The 20,657-nt window shown below is 39.0% G+C and overlaps 2 protein-coding genes across 10 annotated transcripts in view; one reads left to right on the top strand and one right to left on the bottom strand.

Annotated features, from left to right (window-relative positions):
• armc1l (armadillo repeat containing 1, like) overlaps positions 1-9,499 on the top strand; it is a 41,926-nt gene extending 32,427 nt beyond the window's left edge. For both annotated transcript variants that reach the window (XM_080193361.1, XM_080193360.1), the window contains 2 exons: positions 8,609-8,683; positions 9,026-9,499. In XM_080193361.1, the coding sequence (XP_080049487.1) occupies positions 8,609-8,683; positions 9,026-9,217 (267 nt within the window). In that variant the 3' untranslated portion in view covers positions 9,218-9,499. The remainder of the gene's footprint in view (positions 1-8,608; positions 8,684-9,025) is intronic.
• A 3,526-nt stretch (positions 9,500-13,025) lies between these two features.
• Positions 13,026-20,657, bottom strand: part of LOC145345103 (bcl-2-associated transcription factor 1-like) — a 57,073-nt gene continuing 49,441 nt past the window's right edge. For all 8 annotated transcript variants that reach the window (XM_080192709.1, XM_080192711.1, XM_080192710.1 and 5 more), the window contains one exon: positions 13,026-16,049. In XM_080192709.1, the coding sequence (XP_080048835.1) occupies positions 16,035-16,049 (15 nt within the window). In that variant the 3' untranslated portion in view covers positions 13,026-16,034. The remainder of the gene's footprint in view (positions 16,050-20,657) is intronic.

The following is a 20,657-nucleotide window of genomic DNA, read 5'->3' as shown; positions in this document are numbered from 1 at the left end:
GGCCACATGAATTTGAAAATGTAAAGGCTTACCTGACCAACCTCATTGAATTCTTTTGAGGTCATTGCAGATGTAGTAGATGTAATACATCGAGATTTTCAAATGGTCTTTGTTAAGATACCATATGCTAGAGTAATACATAAAAGCCACAGGAGCAGGCCATTTAGACCCTTGAGGGTATTCCTTAATTCAGTAAGATCATGGCTGATCTACAACACAATTCTATTTGCCCATCTTTACCCCAGTTTCCTTATTTGGTTAACAAAAATCTGTTAATCTGTTTAAAAATTTGCTATTGATTTGGCATAAATTGTTATTTGTGAGAAAGAAGTTCCAAATGTTTAACTAAAGCATAACATCCACTCCCTTGTATTCTAGTCTCTAGATAAAAAGGCCAGAATTCCATTAGCCTTTTTGATTATTTCCTGTGCTTTTTTATAACACTTTTGGTGTAATTGGGCCTCCACAATTTGTAGTTTTTCAACATATAAAAAGTACACTGTCCTAGCCTGTTTTTGGTCCAAAGTGATTTGCCCATTTGAAATTCATTTGTTACAGTTTTGCTCATTCCCTTAATTGAATAATATTCTTGCAGTTTTTAATTCTATCTACACTGGTAACAATATCATCTATCTTTGTGTCATCAGCAAATGATTCCTATTTTATCATCTAGAATCATAGAATTCCTACAGTGCAGAAGTCTGCACCAACCACAATCTCACCCAGACATCATTCCCATAACCCCACGGTGGGTTAGCACAGTAGACCAAGTTCAATACCCGGCTTGGGTCACTACTTGTATTCCTTTCACAATCTGAAAGACATGCTGGTTAGATGCATTTGCCCGAACAGGCGCTAGAATATGGCGATTAGGCAAATTTCACAGTAATTTCATTGCAGCATTAATGTAAGCCTTACTTGTGAATTTTTAACTTTATATTTACCCTGCTAATCCCCTTGACACTAGGATCAATTTAGCATAGCCAATCAATCTAACCCGCACATCTTTGGACTGTGGGAGGAAAGCAGAGCATCTGAAGAAAATCCACGCATAGGGAGAATGTGCAAACTCCACACAGTGACCCGAGGCTGGAACTGAACCTGAATCCCTGAAACTGTGAGGCAGGAGTGTTAACCACCGTGTCACCATGCTGCCCAAATCATTAACAAATATGCTGAATAGTTCTGCCTCCAAAACAAACCCCTTTTTCAACCACTAATTGCATCTTGCCAATTTGGAGTATCTGCCTATTCTCATTGATGTTTTCTGTCATTTAGTCAATTTCCTAACCTGATCAATAACTACCTTCAATTCTAGAAACTTCAAATCTTAGCCAACAGTCTGTAATGTGGGACTTTTATCAAATGTCTTCTAGAAGTCCATACAAATAACATGCATAGACATTGCCATATCCTCTAGTTGAATCACTTCTTCAAAAAATTCTATCTGATTCATGAGGTATGACCTATCCTTTACAAAATCAATGCTGAGATCTCTGATCAGCTGAAAGTTTTTTAAGGTGTACAATAACTTTATCCTTAATTGTAGACTCCAGCAATTTCAGATAACTGACATTAGGCTAACTATAATTCCCTGATTTATTTCTCTCACCTTCTGAAATGGCAGAGTAACTTGTGCAATTTTTCAAACTGAAGGAATGGTTCTTGAGCGGAGAAAACATTACAAGATTAAACATAGGGTCTCTGCAATGTTCTTGCCTACTTTTTAAAAACCTGCAGTTGAAACCATCTAGTCTTGGGAAGTTTCAGTTCGTTAGATGCAAGACAGGTGCTGATAATGAGGTTAAACTCTGTTTTCATGCAAAATCACTTGTTTATAAGATAATTGCTAAGGTCAACATGTCCAAGGCTGCAGACAGATCTCGAAGGTTAAGAAGAAACCTAATTGTGGAGGTGGAAACCATGGCTGAATTACTAAATGAATACTTTGCATCTGTCTTGAACATGCTGCTGAAGTCATGGTGAAAGAGGAGGTAGCAGAGACACTGGAGGGGCCAAAAATAATTTGATAAAGCAGAGGTTTTAGATAGGAAGACAGTACTTTAAGCTGATATGTCACCAAGACTAGACAGGATATATCCAAGAATGCTTAGGGAGTCCAGTGCAGTAATGGCAGAGGTGATGGCCATAATCTTCCAAACCATCCTTGGATCCAACATGGTGTCAGGGGATTGGGGACTGAGAACATGGCAACCTTGTTCAAAACAAAATAATGGTGGAAAGATAAACCTACCCAAGGCCAGGCAAAGAGTTAAAATGCAGCAGAAGAGAGGAACACTTTCAGAAACAGTCACCTGAGAGAAAGCTAACCCGTGCATTAATTCAGAACTTAGCGAACAGTCTGTATTATGGGACTTTTATCAAATGCCTTCTGGAAGGCCATATAAATATCACGTATAGACATTACTATATCCACTAGTTGAATCACCTCTTCAAAAATTCTATCTGATTCACAAGGCATGACCTGTCCTTTACAAAATCAATGCTGAGTCTCTGATCAGCTGAAAGTTTTTAAGGTGTTCAATAAACTTATCCTTAATTGTGAACTCCAGCAATTTCAGACAACTGACATTAGGCCAACTAGTTACTATAGCACTAATTAGTAAGCCCACAATCCAAAGTGAAGGAATCTTGTTTGGTGGAGGCAGGTTCAAATGAGCCATTTGAGAGGGTGTTAAATGATTATTTGGATAGGAACAATTACAGGGGCTGGGTCATAGGAGGGGAAGGCAGGGGAATGGCACTAAGTCATAATGCTCGTTTGGAGAGCTGATACAGATGCAATGGGCCAAATGGCCTCTTCCTCTGCTGTTAAGATTCTGTGACATAATTTGCTACAATCACATACGATGTGGCTTGTGATTACAAGTGGTGTTTCAGAGATGGAAACCTAATTGGAGTGTTTTAAAAATGAGTTGCAAGATGGTTGACCACGGATTTGGGAGGGGATACCACATTTGAGGACTTGAAAGGAAAGGGAGGTTAGAAGTTTTGTGATTGTTTGTGAGGACAAGGTTGAAGGTGGAAGATAACTAGTCTGTGTTTAGTATAGCAAAACATTCTAAGGTGCTTTATAGGAATATTATCAAACAAAATTTTGGAGAGGGTGCAGGAACTGGGTTTTGTTAACAAACTAATGCATTAGAGGAATATTTGGAACATAGAATTGAATAGGATATCAGGACATTTGACTGGGTTCATGACAAATTAAAGCTTTAAAAAAAATCAGCTTATGCTGAAGCCTACAGTGTTTCTTCAGCTTTCTCTGTCAGGTTATTGCCCACCAAAATCAAATCATTTAAGCTACTTTACAACTGTTTTGAGGACAGGATGCAAGTAGAGGCAACGATCTTTGCATTGAAATTATCTAAGTGGGGTAGTCCAGCACTCCTTAGCCTTCATTCCAAATCAGCAAGATGCTCAACATGAACAAGACGTCTGTGCTACATAAGAACATAAGACATAGGAGCAGGAGTAGGCCATCTAGCCCTTCAAGCCTGCCCTGCCATTCAATAAGATCATGGCTGATCTGAAAGTGGTTCAGTTCCACTTACCCACCTGCTCCCCTTAACCCTTAATTCCCTTATTGATCAGAAATCGATCTACCTGTGACTTAAACATATTCAACAAGGTAGCTTCCACCGCTTCAATGGGCAGAGAATTCCAGAGATTCACTACCGTGTGAGAGAAGTTGTTCCTCCTCAACTCTGTTCTAAACTCACCACCACCACCACCCCCCCAGCCCGCCCCCCCACTTATTTTGAGGCTGTGTCCTCTAGTTCTTGTTCCCTTTCTAAGTGGAAAGAATCTCTCTGCCTCTACCCTATCTAGCCCCTTCATTATCTTATATGTCTCTATAAGATCCCCCCGCCTCAGCCTTCTAAACTCCAACAAGTACAGGCCCAATCTACTCAAACTCTTCTCATAAGCTAACCCCCTCATCTCCAGTATCAACCTGGTGAATCTTCTCTGTACTCCCTCCAAGGCCAATATATCCTTTCGCAAATAAGGGGACCAAAATTGCACACAGTACTCTAGTTGTGGCCTCACCAGTACCTTGTACAATTGCAGCAAGACCTCCCTGCTTTTATATTCCATCTCCCTCACAATAAAGGCCAACATTCCATTTGCCTTCTTGATCACCTGCTGCACCTGCAGACTGAGTTTTTGCAATTCATGCACAAGGACCCCCAGGTCCCTCTGCACAGTAGCATGTTGTAATTTTTCACCGTTTAAGTAATAGTCCATTTTACTATTATTCCTTCCAAAGTGGATAACCTCACACTTGACAACGTTATACTCCATCTGCCAGATCCTCACCCACTCAGCCTATCCAAATCTCTCTGCAGACTTTCCGCATCCTCCTACGCAATTCGCTTTCCCACTCAGCTTTGTTACCCTACATGGTCCCCTCCTCCAGGTTGTCTATGCATATGGTAAACAGTTGAGGCCCCAGCACCGATCCCTGTGGCACGCCATTAGTCACTAACTGCCAAACAGAAAAGCTCCCATTTATTCCAACTCTCTGCTTCCTGTTAGATAACCAATCCTCAATTCACGCTAACACTTTACCCCCAACTCAGTGTAACTTAATCTTCTGCAGCAACCTTCTGTGAGGCACCTTATTGAACACCTTTTGGAAATCTAAAAACACCACACTCACCGGTTCCCCTGTCAACCACACTCATTACATCTTCATAAAAATCCAGTAAATTTGTCAAACACAACTTTCCCTTCATGAATCCATGCTGTGTCTGTTTGATCGAACCATTCTTTTCCACGTGTCCTGCTATTTCCTCTTTAATGATGGATTCCAGCATTTTCCCAACTACGGACGTTAAGCTAACCGGCCTGTAGTTACCCGTCTTTTGGCTACTTCCTTTTTTAAACAGCAGTGTAATAGTGGCTGTTTTCCAATCAGCCGGCACTTCCCCAGAGTCCAGTGAATTTTGATAAATTACTACTAACGCATCTGCTATTTCTTTCAGTTCCCTAGGGTGCATTCCATCCGGGCCCAGGGACTTGTCTGTCTTTAGTCCCATTAGTTTACCAAGCACTACCTCTTTAGTAATAGTAATCGTTTTAAGGACCTCACCCCCTACAGTCCCACGACCGTTAATGTTTGGTAAGCTATTTGTGTCCTCTACTGTGAAGACCAACACCAAATACTTGTTTAAGGCCTCAGCCATTTCCTTGTTGCCCATTATTAAATCCCCCTTCTCGTCTTCTAAGGGTCCAACATTTGCTTTAGCCACTCTTTTCCTTTTTATATATTTGTAAAAACTTTTACTATCAGTTTTTATATTTTGCGCCAGTTTAGTTTCATAATCTATCCTTCCTTTCTGTACCACTTTCTTAGTTGTTCTTTGTTGTTTTTTAAAGCTTTCCCAATTTTCTAATTCCCCACTAGTTTTGGCCATTCTGTACACATTGGTTTTTAATTTAATACTCTCCTTTATTTCCTTCGTTATCTGCAGCTGGTTATCTCTTTGCTTATATTCCTTCTTTATCACCGGAATATATTTTTGCTGAGTACTGAGAAAAATCTCCTTAAAAATCCTCCATTGTTCCTCAACTATCCTACCAACTAGTCTGTGCTCCCAGTCCACATGAGCCAATTCTGCCCGCATCTTATCGTACTCCCCTCTGTTCAAGCAGAGGGCACTGGTTTGGGATCCTATTTTCTCACCCTCCATCTATATTAGAAATTCAACCATATTGTGATCACTCATCCCAAGAGGATCCCTCACAACAAGATCTTTAATTCTACCTGTCTCCTTACACAGCACCAGATCTAAGATAACTCGCTCCCTCGTAGGTTCTGTAACATACTGTTCAAGAAAACTATCCCGACAGCATGCTCAGAACTCTTCCTCAAGTCCACCGCGTCCGACTTGAGTCAACCAATCAATGTGCAGGTTAAAATCCCCCATGATTATTGTCGTTCCCTTTATGCACGCATCCATTATTTGCTTATTTATAGCCTGCCCCACCTCAAAGTTATTATTTGGGGGCCTATAAACCACGCTCACCAGTGACTTTCTCCCCTTACTATTCCTTATCTCCACCCACAACGATTCCACATTTTGCTCCATAGAGCCTACATTGTCTGTCACTACCGCCCTGATGTTATTTTTTATTAACAGAGCTACCCCGCCTCATTTTTCTTCCTGTCTATCCTTCTTAAATGTCTGATACCCCAGGATATTCAGTTCCCAGTCCCAGTCACCCTGCAACCATGTTTCTGTAATGGCCACTAGATCATACCCATTTGTACAGATTTGTGCCATCACCTCATTCACTTTGTTTCGAATGCTTCGTGCATTCAGGTAAAGTGTCTTTATGACAGCCTTTATTTGGACCCAATTTGTTGAAACGTTACTAACCTGTCCTGAGCCCTCTACTCCTTTAACTAGTTGAATGTCCTCAACATTAACCTGCACTCGTACCCTCTCCTTTACCTTTGATTTTGTAATTCCCCATACCCCTGAACCCTCCCCCTCATTATTTAGTTTGAAGCCCTATCTACAGCCCTAGTTAAACGCTTTGCCAGGACTCTAGTCCCAGCACGATTCAGACAAAGACCATTGCATCAGAACAGGTCCCATCTGCCCCAATACTGATGCCAATGTCCCATGAATTCAAACCCATTCTTCCCACACCAATCTTTGAGCCACATATTTACCTCCTTAGTCTTATTGACCCTATGCCAATTCGCTCGTGGCTCAGGTAGTAATCCAGAGATTACCAGTTCCCACATCATGCAAGAACAGCACATCACATGTCCCTCCATCCCAATTACCTAGTTTAAGCTACTACAAACTAAGAATTATTCCTACCACACCTCACCCTTTTCGCCTAAGCCCGATGAGCCAAAGCACTTCAGCTCTCACTCTGCCCCCTGCTCACTCCACGCCCACTCTCAATGCTGCCTGCTGTATAGAGTGGCCTGCTCTTTAAACCTCCCGCTCACCACTGGCTGATGTCAGCAACTGCACAGCCTGAAGAAAAAAGACTCAACTTCCAAGAATCCCCTGCTGCCGACTTCTGCTTCCCTTAGTCTAAACCTCAAAAAGAAAAACCCACGAGAAAACTGAATAGATAAATAAAACACCAATACTTTGCTTACCCTCAGCACTCCTGCTGAGAATCTCTCCCTCTGTCCTGCTCCAGCTGAACAATGAGGAATATAATTTTTAGCTTTCTTTTTTGAATAAAATGTTGTGCCCTTGAACTAACCATAGAAAGCCTACAGTGCAGGAAGAGGCCCTTCGGCCCATTCAGTCTGCACCAACAACAATCCCACCCAGGCCCTATCCCCGTATTAACCCCTAATCCCTCTAACCTATGCATCCTGGGATACTAACAGGCAATTTAGCATGGCCAATCCACCTAACCAGCACATCGTTGGACTGTGGGAGGAAACCAGAGCACCCAGAGGAAACCTACACAGACACAGGGAGAATGCGCAAATTGCGCAGTGACCCAAGCCAGGAATCAAACCCAGGTCCCTGGAGCTGTGAAGCAACAGTGCTAACCACTGTGCTACCGTGCCGTCCCAAACACAATAGGTTTGTCATGAAAAATGTTGGCCCAGATCTTAGTCTATGGATCATCAGCAGCCTGGACGTACCCCTTTCAGAAGTCAGTGTGTGCTGACTCCATGGGAATTGCTCAGGACGTTTGCACTCCCGATGGCCAATTCCTTGTCTCTCTGGAACCCTCTCAAAAGGTCCCCAACTCTTGAGTTAGAATCAAAGGCTTTGGACAATTACAAATTACTTGCCTGAATAGTTGGTGAGGAAATGTTAGACAGAAAAATCCTAGTCCCAGGTGGTTAGCACTGCTGCCTCACAGTGCCAGGGACCCAAGTTCAATTCCAGCCTTGGGTCACGGTCTGTATGGAGTTTGCACATTCTCCCTGTGTCTGCGTGGGTTTCCTCCAGGTGCTCTGGTTTCCTCCCACACTCCAGAGATATATGGGTTAGATTGATTAACCATGATAATTGCCTCTTAGTGTCAAGGAGATTAGCAGGGTAAATACTTGTGGTTACAGGGATAGGGTCTACCTGAGATTGCTGTCGATGCAGGCTTGATGGGCCATTTGGCCTCCTCCTGCACTGCAGGGATTCTATAACATGAAAAGATATACAACTGATGCATAGCCCCCAACTCTAACCAGCCCCTGTGCTACCTCATCCATCTTCTATCTTGCCACTTTCCTCACCCATCTAGTCACATTCACATTAGACATTTAAACATACCTCAGAAGCTAATATGGCTTTTGCAGAGTCTCTTCACTGGTCTCTGCAAGGATTCCTGCGTTTGGGTGTTCTGCATCATGGATTGAACGTTGGAGCCTTTTTAACTTATGCTGATAAATGGATGATTTTCTGTCTGATCAGCACCAAAGGGATTCCAGCTCTGATCAGAAGTTTTGGACCATTATTTTTGATTAAATGTCTTTGTGAACAGTTTGGTTTTGTTACATTTCAAGCAAATTGTTTTCATTGTAAACTCCCAAACGAAGCTGAAGTTGTTTCTTCACAACTAAAGTGAATTATTTCTATTTTGTTTTCCCTAACAGTCCCTCGCTTCAGCTATTGCAGCTACAAAAATATTACAAGCTCATCAGGTTGTGAAAAACGAGAGTGGAGAAGAGGTAAGAAGACTATATATTTAGAAACAAGTGTTGTCTTCAGTTACCATTCAAGATATTTGCATGCCACTTCAACTGTTGTGTAAACTTAAGGAGATGTGTTTACCATGGAAGGAGCCATCAGCACCAAATATGAACTCCTACATTTGGGTTTTATGTAACTAGCTTCCTAACCTAAAATTAACAATGTGGAAGACTAGGCGAAACAGCAACTCAGTGTGATGCTTAATAAAAATTACATCACTGATTCTTTGCCTGTGATATATAGGTCCATAGAGTACTAAAACTTAATATTGAATAATCAGCTTTAATATTAAATATTTAATTGTATATTTTGTTTTACAGGTTCTGATTCCTCTAAACACTGGTGCTTCAAAAGCAGAACAAAATTTGAATTTGCCTGATTATCTTCCTGAAGATGAAAGCCCAGAAACTGAGCACAATAAAACTATTTCACAAACTGGAGCAAAGGGCAACACTAATGGAACGTGGCTAAATGCAGCTGCAAACTTTCTAACCAAAACTTTCTATTGGTAATGTGTCATAAAATAAATTGCTGATTAGGACCATTTTATATCACTGGTCTTACATAGGCATTATTGGTGGCACATGGTCACAAATTAAATATGAAACTTAGCCAAATGTTTAAGTTAATTGGATTGTTTTTAATTTAAATTCACATGTGTTTTGACATGTCTGTTGACCTTATTTCATGTATTCCTATTATAACCAATTCTATTTTTAGATTGGTAGCATTTCTTAATTTTTACAAATTATAAAGTTAGAAAAATAACTGAACCATTATGTTTTAGAATTAAAGTTGGATTAAAATTTGTATTCCAAAATGGAATTCAAACCATATATAAATATTCCATTCCATTCTTATTAAACAAAGGAGCAGGCTTGATGGTCTACTTATATTTATGTTCTTAACCTGGTGTGAACTAATTCTTTGAATATATAATGAATACATCTTCAATTCTATTTTGAAAAGTTTCTTCTCAATCTTTCTGTTCTAATATTAGGTTTCAATATAATAAGAAGTCTAACAAGTTTACTTTGAATCATGAGTTCCGAAAGCTCATGATTTCAAATCAACCTGTTGGACTTTAACTTGGTGTTGCGAGACTTCCTACTGTGCCTATCCCAGTCCAGCATCTCCACATCAAGGTTTCAATATGATCTTGTATCAATGCTTTTAGAGGCAGAACATGCTCAAAGTATGAAAAATTAAGCTTCACAACAGATGGCCAACATACTTATGAAGAATACATAATTTTTAAATTAAGATTATCTACCTTGTAGAGGTTTTAACATTCTTCAAAATTTACACACCATCAGAATTTATTCAGTCTTAATTGGTTCTCAAAATAGCACACACCCCTAATTTATCTAGATGTTATCCTGTACTCCTTGTTCCCAATAATTGAATGATGGATCAAAAAGAACTGGTTTATGCTAATCAAGTGACTTCTCAACCATTAGCAAATAACAGTCCCAGCACAGTATGAGAGTATCATTGGGAGGTATTGTAACTGTTCAAAGAATGACTAAAATAAGTAATACTTTTCTGTTACTGTACATCCTCCATGCCCCATCCAAACCTATTTGAGAAATAGAGAAGCCCCAACTGGGATATTCCAATCCCTGAATAACCAAATAGATCTGAACAATTTTCACAAAACAAAAACAGTATTAATTGGTAAATGAGACCCAAAAACACTTCAAAAACAATTTTCAAAATCTAGCCGGTAGGCAGATACGATTGTCAGTTTGCACACAACAAAATCTGATGAATGAATGGTTGTTCAGCTGCTTTTGTTACCAGACTAAGGGTAAATCACTTTCTAAAGAATAGTTTTTGTTTACATTTAGCAATTAACTGTTTAAGAGATAAAATAAGTTTCTTCCAGTCTAGAACAAGGATCCATGGATGCTCTCAGATAGCAGCTGAAACTATTTAGCTAGCTTAAACGGGTTTCTGAACTTCAGCAGAGCTGACTCATTGTTTTTCCCAAGAGGGTCTAAATACAGGGGTCTAATGGGTGCTGCTGGTGCACATGTTATGAAACTGGAAGATTGGTGAGTGAAGGTTTAGGTGAAGAGGAAAACTATAAGAAAAATAAATGTACTTGACAATAAAGATGGCAAGTCAAGTTGTGTGTTAAGTATAGCATGTGGCAGCTCCTGGATGCCTCTGCAATCCATGGCAACTACGTGCGACGTGTCTGTAATTTGAGGAGCTTCAGCTCAGTTGATGAGTTGGAGACTTGGTTGCAGGCATTGTGAAGAATGAGGGAGGGGGAAAACTACTTGGATGCCTTGTTCTAGAAGATAGCCCACCTCCACCCATCTTGACTCTTGGCACCAGACGTGGGGAAAATGGGGGGGCCAATTTCCCCATGTGCTGGGACCAATGTTCTACCGAGTTGTATAACTGAGGAAACAGAGGGGGCTTTAAATTAAATGGGGAACGGGATCATGTAGGGAAGATTGAGTACATTAAGGGCAAGGAAATAGATCAAGGTAGCAACGAAAGAGTATGGCAGGAAGGCATAGTGATTGTAAACCTAAAAACATGCCAACAGATAAGTCCACACTTTATAAAAAGAGTAAACAAAACCTCTGAATTAAGGGCTCTGTATCTGAATGCCTGCAGCATTCACAATAAAACTGAAATTGTCAACTCAAATAGAAGTTGTTATAGGACATGATAGCCATTACAGAGATGTGGCTACAAATAAACCAAAGCTAGGATCTGAATATTCAAGGGTATATGACATTCAGAAAGGACACAAAGCTGAAAAAGATAGTGGGGTAGCTCTTAATTAAAGGTATTGTATTGAAGTGAGAGAGGACTATGATTGTAAAGATCAAGATATAGAATCAATTTGGGTGAAATTTTTTTTTAAAAAATCAATGGACAGATTTGTTTTGGCCAACAGTGGTAATGTAAAACACAATATAATTCAGAAAATTAGATGCATCTGTAACAAGGGTAGTGTACTAATCATGGGGGATTTCAATTCAAGACATGGGGTAAACCTAATTAATACTAATATCATGGAGGACAAATTCTTGGAATGTATGAGATGGTTTTCCGAGCAGCATGTTGAGGAATCAACTATGGAATGGGCTATTTTAGATTGTAAGTGATGTAGTTCAGTCAGAAACATGGGTCTTAAACAAATAAAATACAAAGATATGAGGAGCTATGATGGATTGGGAAACTATATCAGATATGATGGAACCAGGTAATAGCTAACATTTAAAACATTAATGCATCATTTACAACAAAAATACAGCAGTCCCAAATGTGCCAAATAAAAGAAATCAAGGATTGTGTTAGATCAAAGGGAGAGATTTACATAGGTGTCAAAAAAATAAATGATATGCCTGAGGATTGGGAGCACTTTAGAATTCTACAAAAGAGATTAAGCTTTTTGAGAAACATATGCCAAACTGTAAAAACTTTTAATAGGATGTAAAAAGGAAAAAATTAAAAACAAACACAAGTCCATTGCAAGCAGTGTCAGAAGAATTTAAAATGGGGAAATAAGGAAATGGCAGAGAAACTAAAATACTTTGTGTTTGTTTTCATGGAGGAATATACTAAAGACCTCCCAGAATTAAATGAAGAATCAAGGGACTAGTATAAATGAGCTGCAACATTTTCTTAGTAAATATCAGAGGCTCTGGAATGGTTCCTACAGAAGATGGCAAATGCAATTCCACCATTTAAGAAAGTAGACAAAAATCCAGGAATTACAGACCTGTATTGGTCATGGGGAAGTGCTAGAATCTAAAATAAAAAGAATGTAATAAAAAACAGAAAATAACGGTATAATTGGGCAGAATCAGTATCAATTTATGAAAGGAAGCTCATCTTTAACAAATCTGTTTTTGAGGATGTCATTAGCTGACTAGGTCAGGGGAACTAGAATATGTGGTATATTTGGATTTTCAGACATCTTTTGATAAGATCTCACGCCAGAGGTCCAGTAATTTAGTACTATTTACAAATAATATCTTGCAGTTCCTCATTTATAATAGTCCCTTGATTCTGGGAGATTTTAATATTTGTCTTGAGAAAAATATTAAGGTATTTGTCTCTCTCCCACTCCAGACATCAGTAAACAAAATTAGAACACATAGGATTGAGGGAAATATACTGGCATGGATTGAGAACTGATGTAAAATGTTAGGGTTTTGAGGTATAAAAATCTTGTAGCTAAAATTTCTCTGAATTCTTAATTTCTATCTAACAGTCTGGTCCTCAATTGTGCCTGACCTAACAAGATATAAATAGTATTTACGAATCAAGTAGAATTTATTAAGTAAGGTTTGTATTTATTAAGCAAGGTTTTACATATACAAAAAGATAACATGGAAGTCTCTCATGCCTCAAATTCCTAGGATTCCTCAAGTATTGCCAGGCGACACTTTTCCACTTAAGTTATGTTGAACTGTGTCTCAGGAGAATTTTACCACAGAAACCCTGGTAAAATTGCACCAACAGGTTTTCCAACTTTGTTTTATCCCCAATTTTCATTATTTTGACATTCCTTATTTGGAAATAGTCCAAATTCACCTTTCATTATCTTCGGGTGCGGGTCTCACCCCACCTCAGTAACTAGAGTAATGTAGATAGAAGACAAATGTTCATTCCTTGTTCCCTGGGCCACCAGAGTTTAAATTTCATTGTGAACAAATGACTAAATTCATTTAGATACAGAGCAGTTACAGTAAATGTCAGATCCTCTTCAACATAAACTAAGTCTCACATCTATGAAGAACAAATGTTAATATTCCTACCATGATATCAAAACAGAAAGAAATGTTTTCCTCTAATACAAATGTTTTAACCCTACATTTATGGTTAACCAATTAAATCAGAATATGGGTTGTGTCATCCTAAGTAAGCTACCTGTCAGCCATTTCCTCAAAGCTGGTAAAGATTAATTAGTCACAATACAATTAAGACGCGGAGATGCCGGTGTTGGATTGGGGTAGGCACAGTAAGAAGTCTCACAACATCGGGTTAAAGTCCAACAGGTTTATTTGATAGCATGAGCTTTTGGAGCGCTGTTCCTTCATCAGGTGAGTCAGGTGCAAAGATGCTTCAAATGATTGGGAAGCTAAATGAGTGGATAAAAATTTGGCAGATGGAATACAATGTGGAGAAATGTGAGGTTATCTACTTTCATAGGAAAAAACGGATAGACTATTTCTTAAATGTTGAACATCAAAGGGACTTGCATGTTCTTGTTCAGGCGTCACTGAAAATCATTGTGCAGGTACAACAATTAAAAAAGCAAATAGTATAATGGCCTTTGTTACATGAGGATTTGAGTAAAAGAATAAAGATGCTTTACTGCAATTATATATAGACTTGGTGATACCACACCTGGAGTTTGTGTGCAGTTTTGGTCTCCTTACCCAAAGAAACAACAAAGTTTCACCAAACTAATTTCTGGGATAGAGAGATTGTCCTGTGATGAAAATTGAATCCATTCTCTGGAGTTTAAAAGAATGAGAAATGATCTAATTTAAACATAGGGTTAGAGACTAGAGGTAGTAAATTTGGAATTCTATGATCCAGAGAGCTGTGGAGGCTCAGTCATTGAGCACATTCAGACCGAGTTTTAAATGTGTAAAATCAAGGGGTACAGGGGTGTTGAAGTGAATCAGCCATTATCTCACAGAATATTGGAGTGGACTTGAAGGGCTGAATGGCCTACACCTGCTCCTAGTTCTTATGTTCCAAAGATGTGCAGGTCACTAAATTGCCTTAGTGTCCCAGGATGCGTAGGTTAGAGGGATTAGTGGGGTAAATATGTGGGGTTACAGGAATAGGGCCGGGGTGGGATTGCTGTTGGTGCAGATTCGATGAGCCGAATGGCTTCGTTCTGCACTGTAGGGATTCTATGATCCTTCTATACCCATCTTACTCATGTTCTGTGACAGAATGCCCACTTTCTTTAAACAGTGCCGTGAGATCTTTTAGGTCAGATGACGATTCAATTTTACATCTGTGAAAGGACAGCGTACTGGAACATCAGTCTAGAAGTGAGATTTGAACCTGTAATATTAAGAAAGTTTTTTTTAGTTCATTCATGGGACATTAGCATCACATGCTGGCATGCATTTATTGCCCATCCCTAGTTGCCAGAGGACATTTGAGAGTCAACCACATTTCTGTGACTCTGAAGTCACACGTAGGCCAGACACGGTAAGGACAGAATATTTTCTTCCCTAAAGGACATGAGTGAACCAGAAGGGTTTTTATGACAATCAACAATGATTTCATGGTCAACAGTTGACACTTAATTCCAGATATTTTTTACTGAATTAAAATTCTACTATCTGCCATGGCGGGAATCGAATCCAGGTCCCCAGAATATTAGTTGAGTTTCTAAATTAGTCTAGTGATAATATCACTAGGCCATTGCCTCCCTTAGTGCTATCAATTGAGCCAAGTTGAGCAACATTTGAATAATCCAACTAAATTCAATTTTTTTTCTCTTCACTGCACATCACTCCTCAGTTATGTAGGCAACCTGCTTAAATTACACAAACCCAACAATATTAATTAGCCATTGCTAGGAAAAGGAACACGTCACCAATTCAATGACTTTCAACCATTTTTTTGAATCTGCAAGGAAGTCAAGGCTTATGGGAATCAGGCAGGAAAGTGGAGTTACGTCCACAATCAGATCAGCCAGCGTTTTATTCAATATACAACAGGGTCTAGGGGCAAAATTGCCTATTACTGCTCCTATTATGGTTTTACAAAACAAGTTGGTAAGTTATCCAGGGCATCACACTGAACACCATTCAATCATAATTGCATAAATTCAGCCTGAAACAATAGATTAAAAAACTCATTATTAAAGAAAAAAAACAGACAAAGCAAACCTTTCAGTAAGCAATTATTATTGAGAAGCCAAGAACAAAAAAAAGACACAAAATACAGACACTTACAATAAAAAACCCCAAAATTTACTCCAAATACAAGATGTTTATTTTCTGAAACTGTGCTTTTTATAGTATATCTTTGTTATCCACTTCAATAAGCCATGCAGTTATCAATATCTAAAAAATACTGCCTATATACTCAATATAGATAATTCACAGCCAACTATTAAATCAGACATGAGACACTTGGTACCCTTCAAAATTAGAAGATTTTAATTCAGGATTACCAAGACATTTTCCCCAATCAACATTAAAATGTAATTAAAAGCTAATGTCAGACAATAAATCAAAGGCCAATAAAGAAAAGTAGTTGACGAAAAATCCACATGTAATTCAGGGGGAGATGTTCATTTCATTTCTGCTGATGGAAACTGTTTCAAATGTGGTGTTCCTGTGAAGTAAACAGAGAAACAAATTATAAAACACAAGACATAAAAATTGGAATTTTGTGTCTTTGTAATATAGAATTCATTGCAGTTAAAGTTTCAGAGTCTAGCTTATAATATTTTCATTTGAAATAATTAAATTTTAATACATTTTAATCTGTGATTAAGCCATTATTCTGTTAAACAAAGCAGTATCCCTACAGGTTAACGATTTGTCATCATTGTTTCAAGTATTACCGGAGCATACGCACTAAAATTGTCTGTTGCTCTGTCTTCACAATTCATTTATAAATCAGCACATTACTTGTAATCTTCTCTCCTATCTATATATTAGTATACATTTAACTGCTATAACATTTGTAATATATTCAAATCTATAATTTAAAAACAAGCATTTTATTTTCGATACAATAATCCTCCCTCATTCCTGTGATCTTCAAACTAGTTCTAATTATTTCAAAATAAATTCATACTACTGTGCACTCGGGGTAAATGACAAACCAGACTTTCATACTATTGAAGACTGTCCTAACTACAATAAATGAGCCTTGTCTGGCACAGTGTAAATTGTTATCGACATTGGCATATGTCAATATGCAAAAAATTGAACGGTTAAACATCACTGTTTACACAACAGTTTAAAAATAAGTAAGATCAATGTTGATAACTAGGGTATATATTTCAAGTTTATTTTTCAAATATAACCAAACTGGCAAAAACTTGAATACTATGGCCAAAATCACATTTGCAAATAGTAAACTTACAAATTAAGCTGGTTGGCACAAGTTGAGTAATGACTGTTTTAATACAAAATCATGAGCACAATATTAAATAATAGAAACAGCTTAAACTTCAGACAACTAACTTAAGGAATGATCAAAAACTTTTTTCCACAATATTTATACAATTTTATTCATGCATCTCTGTCAATCAAAAGGAAACAAATTCAAATTAGGCTGATACTATCAATTTAACAAAGGTAATTGACCTGACCAACCACACCACCACAGTAATGGAATAAAATCTCCAACAGTTAGTAATACATCTTTTACCATAAAAATGCCATTTGATAAGGGTACTTTTAAAACAAAATAAGTGTACAGGATTTAAATACACCACCCAACACTTTGCACTGAAGCTTTTATAGTTTTTTTTTGAAAAGTCTCCAAGCTAGCAGGTAAACTGTATTTTAACAACCATCAGATGTTTGGATAGAGACCATAACACAATTTTGTTGCAAATTTTTCTTACCTATGCATGGGATGTGCCTGTTCTTCAAAATATTATAATTGTTATACTACTAACCTATTAATGAAGTGAAACATTTCCAGAAAATTGAAAGTCATTCCAACTAAGAGGAGAAAGGCCAGCGAGTTAACTGATCTCAACTGAGGCAGCAACAGGATCACTGGGTCTTAGCAACAAAGTTTAAAGGGAAATTAAGGCCGGATTCATACTTCTAATTGTTGTCTAACAACTCTTATAGGAAGTGTGTATGTAAGGGCAGGACAGGGTCAGCCTACACAGAAATCTTGTCGTCCCCTTCGAAATGATCAAATAACCGGCCAATGCCTTGTCTAGCCTCAAACCTGATGAATGTCCTCTAGGACGAGGTACTCCAGGGACCCCAGTGCCCATGGAAACTTACCCCAGAGTCAACTCTTTCAGGAGAGGAGAAAGTTGGTGGAAAAATAGAAGGAGGAAGGAAAGAAAAAAGACCAGCAGACTTGAAGGCTGGTGCAATACAATTTGTCTCTTCTCTACTCCTTTTCCACAGTAATTAAAAAGGGCAGGAGTTAGAGAAATATCAGTCAACTTCAATTAAGTACTTATGTGAAGAGATACAAGAAAAATGTTTAACTAAACTTAATTCCTATTCAAACATTTGGACTTAATGTTTTAATGCATTAAAGCAAATAAAAGGTATACAATTAAAATTAGAAGTGATTAATTACTACTGTTTGGACAGAAAATTCTGTTTCAACTTGAAATTAACATACTATACACATCATTATTCCAATTTTCCCATACATGCCTATTATTTTACTTACTGCCAGTCTGTATTATGATTAAAATACAACTTCACTGTCAACATACGTATTCTAAGTGTTGATACCTCCAGTTATTAGGGCAGAAGGAAAAATTTCATTTTAACCTTACCACTCCATTGCTCACTAAAATAAGTCAATTTTTTAAAACTAACTGTTAAAGAGAATAAAATGTAGAAGGACTAAAATAATGGAAGTTGTACAAGTCTAAATCTTAGTTCCAAAAAACAGAAATCTTCAAATATTATAGAATCATCTGAAGTTGGTGTGAAAATTTTCAACTACTGAACACAATGAGACTGAGTATTGCAAAACTTAAATAAGGTGCATTAAACACATGGACCTGTACGGAATGGCACAGTACATGGAATGTACTGTGCGACCAGGTGCTGAATGTTCCAGAAAATGACTGTTTTCTGAACAGCCCAGGAAAACTGAGCCTTTTAAAATGTAGCCCTTATCAGTGACAACCCATCAACTCATCCCATCTTCTTGTTGGAGAGAAAGAGAGAGAGAGCGCAAGCGAGCTAGTCAGGAAATTGAAACTGAATGGAGTGACATGGGGCGGGAGCGGCCCAAAATGATGTGCAGAACTGGAAGCAATGCAGTTAGCAGGAGTTGTGTTGAGAAAGGAGCACTAAGTAAAGGCATTAGAGAATTAGGGGATATGAATTGTGGGTAAACAGAGAAGTACTATTTCAGCCATTGGGGAAATGGAGAAGATGACAACCAAGGATTCTATGTGTGTCAAGGAGCATCAAGATACTGGAGCGCTGGGAACAATTTAAAGTCCTATTTACTCAATTACTCTATTTAGGCTGCTGTAAAGCTGGAAAAACTAGTTGGAACTTGCAAAGTACATACTCCACCTAGTTTATCACAGTTTTCAGAAGGGTCCTGAAGCAGGTGCAGGATTCTTCTTTGCTTATTTAAATGGACCCACCATGGATTTTACTCAAACATCTGGTATACCTAAAAACAGTGAGGGAGTTCACATGCACTGAACCTGTATAGTGCCCCAAAAACAGCCAATTTGCATACCTCATAGAATCATAGAGGTTTACAGCATGGAAACACACCCTTCAGCCCAACATGTCCATGCACCCCTTTTTTTTTTAAAAAACCCCTAAACTAATCCCAATTGCCCGCAGTTGGCCCATACTCCTCTATACTCAGCATACATATGTAATATCTAAATGCTTTTTAAAAGATAAATTGTACACGCCTCTACTACCCACCTCTGGCAACTTGCTCCAGACACTCACCACCCTGTGTGAAAAAAATGGCCCCTCTAGACATAAGAACATGAGAAATAGGAGCAGGAGTAGGCCATCTAGCCCTTCGAGCCTGCCCCGCCATTCAATAAGATCATGGCTGATCTGTCGTGGCTCAGTTCCACATTCCCGCCCTCTCCCCATAACCCTTAATCCCCTCTCTTATCAAGAACCCATCAACCCGTGTCTTAAAAATATTTAGCGAGGCAGCCTCCACCACTTCAATGGGCAGAGAATTCCAGAGATTCACCACCCTTTGAGTGAAGAAGTTCCTCCTCAACTCCGTTCTAAACCACCCCTCCTTTATCTTGAGGCTGTGCCCCCTAGTCCTACTGTCCTTTCTGAGCGGGAAAAGTCTCTCCACCTCTATCCTATCCGTCCCATTCATCATCTTAAATGTCTCAATGAGATCTCCCCTCATTCTTCTAAACTCTAACAAGTACAAGCCTAGTTTATTCAGCCTCTCCTCATAGCTCAACCCCCTCAACTCCGGTATCAGCCTAGTAAACCTCCTCCGCACTCCCTCTAAGGCCAAAATATCCTTGCGTAAGTGCGGCGACCAAAACTGCACACAGTACTCCAGCTGCGGCCTCACCAATGCCCTATACAGCTGCAGCAAGACCTCCCTACTTTTATATTCAATCCCCCTCACTATGAAGGCCAGCATCCCATTAGCCTTCCTGACCACCTGCTGCACCTGCAGGCTGGGTTTTTACGACTCATGCACAAGGACCCCGAGGTCCCTCTGCACCGTCGCCTGCTGCAGTTTTTCGCCACATAAGTAATAGTCCCTCCTACCATTATTCCTACCAAAGTGGACCACCTCGCACTTGCCAACATTAAATTCCATTTGCCAATTCCTGGCCCATTCGCCCAGCCTATCTAGATCCTTCTGCAGACTCTCCACACCCTCCGCGCAATTTGCCGTTCCACCAATCTTGGTGTCATCAGCAAATTTCGACACCATACACTCGGTTCCCTCCTCCAGATCATCTATATAAATGGTAAATAGCTGAGGCCCCAGCACCGACCCCTGGGGCACTCCACTAGTCACCAACCGCCAATCTGAATAGCACCCAGTAACCCCCACTCTCTGCCTCCTATTTGACAACCAATCCGCTATCCACGCTAACACCCTACACTTTTGTATCTCTCCCCTCTTATCTTAAACCTATGCTCTCTCGTTTTAGACTCTTACCTTTAGGAAAAGATACTGACTATCTACCTTATCTATGCCCCTCATTATTTTATAGACCTCTATAAGGTCATCCCTCAGCCTCCTACGCTCCAG

The sequence above is a fragment of the Carcharhinus amblyrhynchos genome, chromosome 7, assembly GCF_965287045.1.
Source record: "Carcharhinus amblyrhynchos chromosome 7, sCarAmb.v2.hapA, whole genome shotgun sequence".
Taxonomy (NCBI): domain Eukaryota; kingdom Metazoa; phylum Chordata; class Chondrichthyes; order Carcharhiniformes; family Carcharhinidae; genus Carcharhinus; species Carcharhinus amblyrhynchos.
Note: the sequence above shows the minus strand (reverse complement) of the source record. Positions and strands in the feature narration are given on the sequence as shown.